Genomic DNA, 12,022 nt, shown 5'->3' on the forward strand with positions numbered 1-12,022 from the left:
AGGAAAAAATATTGTGGCATTGGGTAAAAACAATACTTGAAAAAACACTAGTAGCATGTTTTGTAAATGGCGCTAAAGGTGTATTTGTGTATTGGCTAGCGCTGTTCTGAGTATATGACAGGCTTAGTATTTACAGCAGAGACTAGCAGCAGGAAAGTGCTCTGAAATATTTCAGTGTCTTTTTGCACCACCAGTAACTTTCTCTCCTCCCGCCTCTGAGTAGCTCTAATTGACAGAAGTGCTGAGCACTAACATCTACTAGAGTCTATGGGAACTGAGGGAGTTCTCAGTTCCTCTTGAAAGATGGTTGTGGATAGCTGAAATTAGGTATACAAAAGTCAGAACCTTTCCTAACTTTTGGAAAGGTTAACTCCAAATGCCCTGACCCTTATTTTCCATCTATAAAGTGGGACTGGTTGAAAATCAATAGATTAAAAGTTTGGAGCACATGTTAATTATTATCATTAGAATGAACCAGGCTTGTCATGAAAATGAATCAGACATACAACAAAAAATAAAGCTCCTTAAAATCTCTCTTAAAAAGAAGACAAAGGCAGCACTTGACACATCCCAAGAACCAAATGTGCCCATTCCTAGCTATATAAAACCTAGGTAAAAAATTCTGGGCACCCTCCTTCTTTCACGTTCTGTACCTTAGTTACAACTCAAGCAGCATCCTAACTAAAATGACATCCCAGCTATACAGCTGGTCCAATAAAAGATATCACCATAAGAATACTTGTATCTCCATCACCAGAATTTCCTTCATATTTTATTTAGGCACTGATGTTAAATACAACTTTCATTTTAGAATTTCAAAGCTTGTTGTTACTGTTATTTCATTTCTTTTAGCTGAATGAAAATGTTATTTTAAGGTATTTTCAAATAATATTGGTAATTCACCTCATCAGCCCTTTCTATAATTTAAAAGAGGCCTGATAGTGAGCAGGCCTCACTATTCAATTTTATTTTGTTACAATCTAAGCTCTTCATTAGGCATCAGCTGCTGCCCTGTGATAACCAGTGCTTCCTTTTCTCCCATTAATTGGAAAACATAGATGACCAATTAATTGTAATAGGGAAGTCAATATTTTAACAGCATTTTATGTCCTGCAAAAGGCAGATAGAATCTATTACCAAATTCTGTTAATTAACAAGGGACAGACAAATCTCCTTAGTAATTGTTTAAAAGCTAAATATTTGTTCCAGGACAAGTGAGTTTATTTGATGAGTTAGTTAAAACACATGATTGGGTATCTGTGAACAGATACAATAAGATACTAAGCAGCCAGCTTGCTTTTGTGGAGTAAAATCAGAATTTGCTTTAGAGAGAGAGGAATAGTTTAGATAAAGTAGAGGGTATTTTGTTTATTTGTTTTGAATTTTTTTTTACTGTTTGCTGGGGTCTTCTACATTGCAGAAAGTGATGCTAATTAAATCTAGCCACATACTAGTATTGTATTAAGACAGAAGCTAGAAAGAGTTGGTAATGAATGAGAACTAAAATGAGTTATCTTACCTATGTATTAACCTTTCTGAAAGGGAAAGAAGTGATTGTTGCAAATGCAGTCATTGCTATCTTGACAATTGGTGGGCAGCAACTCTTTTCCTTTTTTACATTTAGCTGCCCCTGTCATGTTGGGCAGAATCTCATTTATGGTTTAGCTTTCCTAGGAGCCCCTGCACTGATTCTTCTGATTGTTGGATATGCGCTGAATAATCAGACTTGGAGGCTAGTTACAGGCAAACGCTCTTCCTTTCAAGAACTGAGTGCGCGTAACAGCTTATTGCAATGCAAGCTTATCTGTCTTGTCCTCTGTAATGTCACCGGGAGAGCACTAGTTGCTCCAGTAACATGGCTAGCAGTCACCCTGCTGAATGGGTCCTATTATGTTTGTGCAATGAGTGAGTTTGTCTCAGTGAATCATTACAAAGCTTTCATGAATATCACTACTAAGGAACACAAGAAGATCCTGGCTGCTTTTCCATGTAGCCACTTAGTTCCTACAGAGCTGAGCCGGGCAAAAGATGAAGCAATTCTTCTTCTTAAGTACCAGTCGCAGGTGAGCAACCAACATTCTTTTGTCATTATAGTTGTACATGACAGTTTCAATGGTGCAGATTAAATTTTATTTAATAGATGAAATACTAGGAAAAAATATAGTAATTGAATTTACAGTTAGGTTTTTAGGTGTATGAGGATATCTAATTCTTTGTGATAGAACAAAGCATTTATTGTATGAATTGATCTGTTTTGTAGGCCTTACTTGCTTAGAGCGGTCTCAAAATATAAGCTAGATAGAATGTTTGAACCTCATAGTGCCCTTTGTCATATAAAGCACTTAGATACCATTTCTGATGCAGAAAATTATCATTTCTCACCCCGCACCATTTTCCCCCTCTCTCATCTCCATTTTCTTATCTGCAAAATGGGGATGATTGCTACCCAACTTATGGGGAATAATATAAAGTTCAGTGCTTGCAAAAGACAATTGAGATGGTCAAAACAAAGAGCATGGTGCATACTGGCAACAAGACTTTTAAAGATGTTAGTCTTATAAATATGTTGGCACCATCTTAAATATGGAACTTTTGATAATGCTGTGTCATGCTCGATGGGCGTTCTGTCACAGTTCTCCACAGTCTTCTACTTTTTCTTCCTCGTCAAATGAAAATTTTAACTGCTTGAAAAACAGGGAGGATGTTCCAAATCCTCTGTTATTTATTGGAACCCTAAAGAAAAATGGCTGCAAAACTGTTTCTTTGACCCCATCATTCACAACTTAAGGCAATTTGTTAAGCAAGCTTCTTGCTGAAGGCTAGATTCAGTCCTGTGAGGTGCTGATATCCAGCAAAACACCATAGTAAGTATGTGGTTTAAATAGGCGAGGGACTTTATTTACTTCAGTGGGACTATGCACATGCTTAATGCTTTCTTGGTTTGAGTTTACATCCTTCGCACGTTCCAGGACTAAGCCCTGGTGGAAGAAACATGACTGAAAAACTTAGTTAGCTACTCTGAGAAAAATGAGACCGACTTGAATAATTACTGTGTCATTACAGTATTTCTGCCCCCCCCCCCCCGGTTACTGTTTAGTATAATGTCCATAGATTCCACTCTAAGGACCAGGCGCTTTTAGTCAAGTATTGAAGCATCCACATCTTTTGGATCTAGCCCTTATCTAACAGAATGTGTCCCTGAGTAATTTTAGCTTCAGAAAATCTCCATTCAGAGTCAAGGGGTTGATAAGACACCCTTGCTTCACTAGTTACTATCAAACTTCTCTTTCTCAGGTGGCTGGCTGGTTCCTGATTGCAGGGGTAGCCATTACTGTCTTCCTGTCCTATTGTCTGGCAAGATGTCTCTCTCCACTCAGCTTCTTGCACCTCAAGTACTGGGCTAGTTACGTCCGTAATGAGCAAAAACTCTTTGAAGAAGCAGCAGACCTGCACTCAAGGCTCTATGCCACACAACACATCAAGAAGTTCTTTGGCTTGGTCCCAGGGAGCAAGGATTTGAAGGAAATCCGTATCCCTTCCTGTAAAGACTGGCGATCCATTTCAGGTGTTGCTGTTCTAAGAATCGTAGATGAAGAACATTATGACTACAGCCTCCTTCATGACTGGGCAGTCAACAGCTCCACAAATGGAAAATATTTTAAGATTGAAGAATCTAGCTCTAAGAACTCTGAGCCTCCACCACCAACTTAAAGAAAATGTGAATGTCTTTTTAATCTTACATGAACTCCAGGTCATCTCAAAGCAGGGGAGTTCCTAGTTTCCTCATCTTGTTCTTTACAGTAGCACATGCAGGTGCATTCAGTGCTGAATCTTGACTACATGATCTCCTTTTAAGAGTGCTCCTTCATCTATTGTCCCTCTTGAGGACATCCTTGTGATGGGACATGATGCTATAGACTTGGGATTTGAAAGGCTTCTGTGATCTCACTCCTAATACTGTAAGAGAAGCCAAGGGCGGGCAGTGGAAAATGCAAACTGAAAAGCAGTATATTTCACAACTTTCTCACTATATATATATTTTTTTTTATTTACTCTTAACCCTGATCTATTGTCATACTAGTGATGACTAACTACACCGTATCGATCTGTTCTCCTTCCTCTCATAAAAAAAGGAGAGAGCTCGCTAACTGTCCTATACCAGTAACTCAATGGCAAATATTCTTTCCTCGTCTACATTGCATGTCATTCATAAAATACAACACAATGTTAAGTACTTAACATTGGCTTAAATGTATAATAATGTACAGCTATGGATATTGTTACTGGAGACTTTTACGGAAAAGCTTCTTGGTCACAGACTGAAATCTTATACTACTGACTAAAGACTTGTTTTTCATTTATACTAAATGGTGTCTGCTAAAACTGGAATGAATAGGAGAGGGGCTATATACTTTACTAACCCAGTGCATTAACACTTTACATCTGAATTAAAGTGTTGTCTCTGACCAAAAATGAAAAGTTCAGCCTTCTCCTTTTATGCACACTTCTATGCTTCTCACCTGCACATGTGTTAACTCACTGAATAATGAAATAAGGAGAAACTTTTTCTAAATACTGTATTTTTATGTATGTTCTTCTCTTCCCCCTTTCTGTGACGGTTGGTTTTGCGTTGTTTCCCTGGTGACTTTGTACTAATAAAAACAAAAAAGGGACCGATTTACTTGAAATTTGTCTTCGATGTCATACCATTCACTCCTACTGGATGCAATGAAAGAAGGATGCTACTTGTTGATGCACAGAATTTGTTATAGATGGGGTAGCTTAATGTGTAGTAAGCTTTGTTATGAATTGTTCACCAACCACTTTGTATTAACATATCTGTAAATTCTTATCTTGAAGGACTAGTTCCTTTTGAAAGTTAGCTTGCTCTTAGCACATAGCAGAAGTATAACTGAGGGAGGACAGGGGTGACCTGCACAGCAGGCCCTGGTGCTGACTTGGTGGGGGAGGATTACAAAAATAACTGCTAATGTCATTGGTGCTTCACAACCAGTGGCATCCTGTGCACTGCTACTGCTTAGGGTGGGGAGTTAGCGCTGCATTGGTAAGTAAGAGACGTGCTTTAGGAGGAAAATGGAGCGTGCCTGGTTGAGGGGGAGGCTTGTTTGCTTTTATTCTGTAAGTAACCAAAAGGAGGTGGCTGTGCAATAAGAATTTTGTGCATCAAATGTAATTAAAAAGAAAGCAGCTGATAACACTTCTCAAATATGGATGAAGAGGTGTGTTTCTTTTAGTTTTTTATTTTTTCCATTTCCAAGAATTTAGTAGTATAAACGCATGTATCAATTTCAATGAATTTGCAAATCAGTGTCCCACACTATATTAGGAAAAGTTACCTTGACCAATCTAGAAGAGACTTGTTTAAACTTTTGTGTTTTAACTTTTAAAGCGCAATTCTTTGTTTTTCCATTTTAAATGAGCTTGGACAATAAAAGCTGATGGGTTTCAACTTCATTTCTCCCATGCATCTTATTTTAAAATGATAAACTTAAGTGCTTAAAAGAAAGCCTTGGATGTGATGGTTTTAATTCAATATATATATCACTTTAAATTCATGATACTTGCATCTTAAAATTTGATGTTTACGTACCCTAAATCAAACTGCCATCCTGAAAGCACTCTTCCCTCCTAAACATAAAGAAAAAACCTTTTTGAAGATTTGCTTTCAATGCAACTTGATATTTCTGGGATTGGGAATTTGCTTATAAATAATAATGACTACTGTATAAAGGATATTGTGTAGCTTGTGATGTAAAACCTAGAGGCTTGTATCTCAAGACAGCATGCCATAGCTAGCAAAAAAAGAAATTAGCTGGTTTGAAATATTGTAGTTTGTCTCTCTAAGTATATTAAGACTAGCACAGAATGAGGCATAGCTTTCAAAAGAATTTGTGACTATAGGAAATCAATAAGTTGGCACTGAGTGAAATAACCATGTTGTCTGAACCCTGAGTCATCTCCTCCAAAATCAATTTATGCTTCTAGCTTGATCACTTTGGAGCTCAAATAGTCTATTTTACTTCTATTCTAAAAGCAGCTATTGCTAATGGCTGGTAAAAACAGGCAGGGCTGGCGGTGCTGACCCTAATCCTAGCAAAATGGCTTATTCTAAAACCACTCCATGTATACCAGCTCATCTCTGACTTTGTTCCCCCTCAATTCTAAAATTTTAATCATGGTTTGCCTTAAACCAGGTAATTCGCAGCTGACGCTCTATACTTCGGCCTTGGCTCAGCTCATCACAGACATGAGTTTATCTCCCAAGGAGAATTGGTTTTGTGTGTGGCAAATCCTCTGCTCGAATCACAGTCTCTCCTCACCTCACCCCCTTTTCTTCCCTGAAAAGTTCTGGCTCAATTTGATAGGAGCTGCTATCTGGCAATAAGACCCCTGTCCGCTCCAAATCATGCATTATTTTGGGTAATCAACTGTGAAACATGTTTCCTCAAAATACTACTTTTTAAGGAAAATATAGTATGTTCAGTTGGAATGATAATAAGCAACCCCCAGATCACATTTTGGTGAAATGCCTGTTCATGATGTTCCTAACAATGTTCATGACAACAGAGGGTAGTCCTTTTTGTATTTAAAAGTAGTTTAATGACAGTGCTTCATTTAAATAATTATCCATTCTCATAGGGTGGGGGTATAAATGATTAATTAAATCTGAATGCTACCTTATTTTGGACCAATTTAAGGGTGAAGGCCTATTTGGCATGCTATGGGGAAAGTGTTCTAGGATGGCTCTGAGACTAGCATTCAGATTTCTGTAACATTTTGTGTGATGGTTCAGTATTTTCCTCCCTTCGTCTCCCCATAATTGCAGCCTTGCCTAGGCAGAACATCAGCTGATAAAGGATAAGATTTGCTGTTTGTAAAAACATTGGAGAGTAAACTCTAAGGAGAAAGAAGAATTATTTAAGAGGAAATTTTAGCACAAGGACAACTAAGTATAACCTGGCTGTAAATACATTTTTTAAATTGGAAGATTGGGGACGGGGTGGGAGTTGTGCCTTCCAACCATCAGAATTTGGCACTAGATTTATGACCCAGATACCTTGTTCCATCCAGGCAGACCCAAACCCTCAGATTGACCACGACCTCTCCATTTGATAACATGCAAATTTTTTTATACAAAGTGATAGCAGGTAAGAATAATACAACTAATTCTATATCTACCAGTCCTAGGGCTGTCATCAGAGTCAAGGTATGTCTGGCCAGGACATGAGCTTCACTTGGAGGTTCTCTCTTGAATGTCAGGTGTCCTCAGTCAGGGGCTGAGCCCCTCCTCTCCCCCTTCCTGCTTCCCATGGGGTGGATGAGACGGGCTGGTGGTATGCCCTCAGTCCATGGAGCCTTACATTCCCCTCTCGGGGACCCTTTATGACTCTGAAATCCCTTCTTTTGTATCCTTTCTCCATTCTGATGACTCTTCATCCATGGGGGCACTGTTGACTGGTCTTTCTGTAGTTGTCATACTGTCCACTTCTCTTCTGTCAGCATATTCCTTTATTTCACAAGCCCATCACATGCACACATCCTAATTTGGGCTTTCCTGGTCGTCTTCTAATATGGTCTGTTCCCCAGAACTGGAAATCTCAAGGGCTCTGTGCTTGGGCACTGAGAGTTGGAGCCACCTTATCTCATGTTGTTATGGAACAGTGTGGGGCATGCCTACAATTTCCCAGCCTGTGCGTCTATCCCTGTCTGCCTTGAAGAATTTGAAACTGAGACAACCAGGCTTTTAGAAATCAATTAACCCTTGCTGTTGCTCTGGACCATTATTCTAATGCATATCTACTTTACCTACAAGCCAATGCATATCTACTTTACTAAAAGCAAACCTCTAAATACCATTTTCTAATTATCACAGAAGAGCAAAGTACTGGAACAACCTCCTGACATGGGTATTTTGCCCCTAAACTCCTAACTAGTATGAAGATGAGACTTGTGTTAGAGTTGCATGAGACTGGAAGGGACCTCTTAAATCTACTTCACTGGGCATATCCCCATATGCAGGGGCATATGTTTACCACGGCACAAATAACATAGATCTGTGCCTTTGCTTTGTTGCCCATGGCATGCTCCTGCAAGCATGCTCCAGCGCATGCCAAATTATCCTGGGTGAGGTAGGCTGGCTAAGGCCAGCACCTGTGCTGTCCCAGCAGCCTTACCTAGGGTCCTAGGGACCTCCTGGGGTAGCACCAGTGCTGATCTGGCTGCCTGGAGTCTTTCTAAAACCCAGAGCATGGCTCTGGATGGTCGGGCTCTGTTTCTAGTGGCAAGCCTTGCTGCTGCATGCGCTGCTTTTTTGCAGTATTTTTCTTAACAATCTCCTGGTGTCAAATTTTGGAGCTGTGCTGCAAATTAGCAGTGCAATGAATAGTTGCACATACACCACATGCGGTTTGCAGTGTCTTGAATAGCTCTGAGGTGCTGCAAACTGCACATGCATGCTCGTCTGGATGTGCCCTTTGTGCCTTTAGGATAACTTCTGTCCTATGACTGGGGTCTGATACCAGCTTAGCCCCTATAAAGTTTTTGTTTAAAGAGTGTTTGATTGAACGTGAATTGCTGTCTGCCTGCTACCAAAGCCCTGTCCTAATGGCTACTCTCTCTCCAGATAAAAGCATTGTTCGGGAACTGTGGTATATATAAAGCTGTGAATCTCAACCAGGGTGCTGTGGCATCTTAGGGTGCTGTAAGATCTTTTGAAAGGTGCCTCAAGGTGTGAGACTATGAGGATACAAGCACAAGCTCAGGCTTATCCCTGCCTGATTTCTCCCACCCCCACTGCCTGGACCCTCTGCAAGGAGGTAAGCACTATAATATATATGTGTTAATTTGTGAAACTGGATGGCGCTCAACTCACAAGTTATGGAGGGGTGACTTGAGTGCAAAAAGGTTGAGAACTACTGCACCCTGTCTGAAATGCCTGGCTATCTTAAGTGGCTTTCCGCTTTATTGACTGGTTTATGCAAGTATCTTTAGATACCTGGTTCTCCCCATACACTTGTAAGGGGAGCATCAATGCTTACTTTTAGAAGAGGTCCCAATAGGTAACAGGCTCCCTAGGGATTTATCATTGTAACACTAAGCACAGTAACACCTAAATGCCTCCAAAAAACTAGTTGCCTGTTCTGTGCTTGGTAGTTTGCCTCTGCAGCTTTAGAAATGGTTCCAAATTGAATTCTTTTTAAAAATTAAATTAACCTGAATCCTGCAAAGAAGTTTAAAGCTAACTTAAAATACTCAAGGGGCATTTTTACACATGCTTTGGGATGTGGCACTGCGTGCTTTAATTTGTGAGAAGACTTCCTATTTATTTTGTTTAATTATGAAAATGTGCCATAAATCTGTTTGGGAGCAGGGCCTCACACTGGTGTTCTCATTCATGAGTTTGGTACACAGGTTTAAATTACTACATGTGTATATATAAGCAACAGTCAGAAATCTATGGATTCTAGTGGTAAAAAATACACATTGAGAAATGCAAAAAACGTGCCTTACTACTACACCTATCACCTGTAACTAAGCAACCTCCTCCACCCCATCAATACTACTGAAATTCTACTTAATGGAAGGCCTCAAATAATCCACTAATAAGAAAAGTAAGACTTTTGTAATTGTGCTGCAGCCTGAAGTCTGCAGATCTCTTCATAAGCCTCAGTTAAAGGGATACTGAATTGAAATAACTTATTTATTTTTTAAACTATTTTACCACTTTTCCCAAATACATCTAGGATTTCTTAATTGAAGATTAGTAAGGAAACCTTCCTTTGTTTTGTGCCTTTGACAGTAATTTGTTTATTGTCATTTTCATTGTTTCCATGCTGTTCTCTTAAACAGTAATGGAAGAAGAAGAAAAATTAAAACTGAGGTAAGTGTAGTGGTTTGCCACAAAACTTCAGTGTGGTAAATGTTGGCAGTAAGAGAGATGCAGTACTGCTTTTATTTTTAAATTGATGGTGTCCTTCTAAATATCATTGCTTTGATAAGTCTTGGTTCTTTTATGTCAGCTGAAAGTTGAATAAACCAAAGTAGAGAGAGGTGGTTTCCACATTTAAAAAATATATATATTTTTTTTGTTTTTCTTTATGTGTACGATGCTATAAGAGAACATGGAGATTACATCGGCATACAAGGAACATGAAAATTCTTGCAGAAAATTTGGAGGGCTATATTGATATTTTGTTAGCTTTCTGCAATTATGTACCCCATCATCACTCATATAGCCAACAAAAATGCTTTTGATAGCTTTCAGTTCCAATTATTACACATTTTTCTAACTGCTCTTAATAATAGAGAGCCACTTCTTACCTTCAGTTATTCTATGCAGAACATCAGTATTGTCCATCCCACTCCTAATCATTAGTCCATATTCTCTAATAGCTCTTGCCAAAAGTTGCACCTTCTCATGCAGAATTAAATGCACGTCCTTCCATAGTGTTAATAGTAGAATCAGTTTGTGATAGAATTGAGTTTGATAAAAGTTTGTAAGTTGGCCTGGTAATGGTTTGATTTGATTAATAAATGGAGCCACTTTTTAAAGAAATTCTACATTGGGGTTTCTGATATAGAATTCATGCATCTGCCAAACCAAATTAGCAATGAATAAACAAGTGTTTGAGTTTTGCTATTTTATCAAACCTGGTTTGTGTGTACAATTTTCTTCCTCCTTCCCCCTGTCCCTGCCTCCATCTTTGAATGAATTCATTCATTCCTGAATAAATGTATTCAAGAATAATTATGACATACACATTTATAATATTATGCTGCAAACTTGTATGTTGTATATTTGAAGATATTATAGTCTATATTTGACTTGTCAGGTGTAACTAAATTCACCACTACAATGACACAGACTTGTGTATTGCAGAGGCTTGTCTTTTGACATCTGCATGACTCCAGAGTTTTTTGCACCCTCATTTGACAAGTAGTCTAACAAATACTCTGCTTCTTCATGTGAAGTTGTCTGTAAAGGTTATCAGTTTTAAACTATTTTTAAGATACATTGGTGTAGCCATTCTGCCTACTCAAATATTTTGTTTCTACAGGCAAATTGTATTAAGAGCTTTTAACATCATAATGGGTGCATCTACACATTCATTAATGTGTGCTAGTTACTTCACATTTAATTTAGTACTTGTATAATCAAGAACTAAATAAATATACAGTAATGAAAGTTACTGCACAGTAGCAGCAGCAAACGCTTTTTTAGTGATGCTACTGCAAAGTCACCTAATAATATTGTGTAGTAGCATATTAGTACAGTTTGTGCTGCAACACGCTACTGCGCATTAAGCATCTTGTGTAGACATATCCAGTATGGCCATTGAGAAGCAACAGATTGTTTGTTTGTTTTTGAAGGATCTTTATTTGTGGTGACCAAATCACAACCTGTCTGAGGAAAACCAAACTCTTCTTGACTGAATGCTAGCATGCAATTTTACAATAATACATCAGAAATTCTCCCCTGTACCAGCCGCATGGAAGAGGTGCAAGATGGGAAAACTTCAACGTACTGCAAAACCAGTAACTCCTCCATAGGTATTAATAGGAGCACCATTCATGGCACATACAGACACTACACTTAGACCAGTCTAAGTGAGCATAGATTTATCTAAACCTGTAACTGTACAGAAGTTTGGAACATGTAGGTGGCTTGTGCCATTTTTAGACTGGTCTAAGATGGACCTTGTGCAAGGTACACTTAATTAATATCAGTTCAGGTTAGACTGATGTGTTGAACTTGTACTGTTCCCCAGTCCTTTTATCTGCTTGTTATCTATTATGTGAAAACTTCATTGAGTATCTGCTTTCTTCATGGTTGGAAGGACTAATTTTTCATGTGCTATAATGTGGTTTTCCAGTGACTGCCACAATTTTCTGGCCTGACGCTCCAATGTTTTCAAGTATAAAATCTGCTAAGACAGGGAAACACTTTCAGGGTACTGGGCACTAAGTAGGTAGCCTCGCCTTCCGTTAAAGAGATTCCAGG

General features: G+C 38.7%; 1 protein-coding gene across 1 annotated transcript; it reads left to right on the forward strand.

The window, feature by feature from the left end:
• Positions 1-1,505: 1,505 nt before the first annotated feature.
• Positions 1,506-3,829, forward strand: CALHM4 (calcium homeostasis modulator family member 4). The gene is made up of 2 exons (XM_090031434.1): positions 1,506-2,063; positions 3,295-3,829. Exons 1-2 carry the CDS (start codon positions 1,506-1,508, stop codon positions 3,709-3,711), a joined length of 975 nt encoding a protein of 324 aa, XP_089887560.1. The 3' UTR covers positions 3,712-3,829.
• Positions 3,830-12,022: the final 8,193 nt, after the last annotated feature.

Source organism: Crocodylus siamensis, chromosome 1, assembly GCF_052110815.1.
Source record: "Crocodylus siamensis isolate JL-2025a chromosome 1, ASM5211081v1, whole genome shotgun sequence".
NCBI lineage: Eukaryota > Metazoa > Chordata > Crocodylia > Crocodylidae > Crocodylus > Crocodylus siamensis.

Bases quoted from the DNA above. Each gene is read 5' to 3' on its own strand.
- CALHM4 (XM_090031434.1), top strand. From the start codon at position 1,506: ATGAGTTATCTTACCTATGTATTAACCTTTCTGAAAGGGAAAGAAGTG. The intron at 2,064-3,294 runs GTGAGCAACCAA...TCTCTTTCTCAG, and splicing joins TTCTTAAGTACCAGTCGCAG to GTGGCTGGCTGGTTCCTGAT.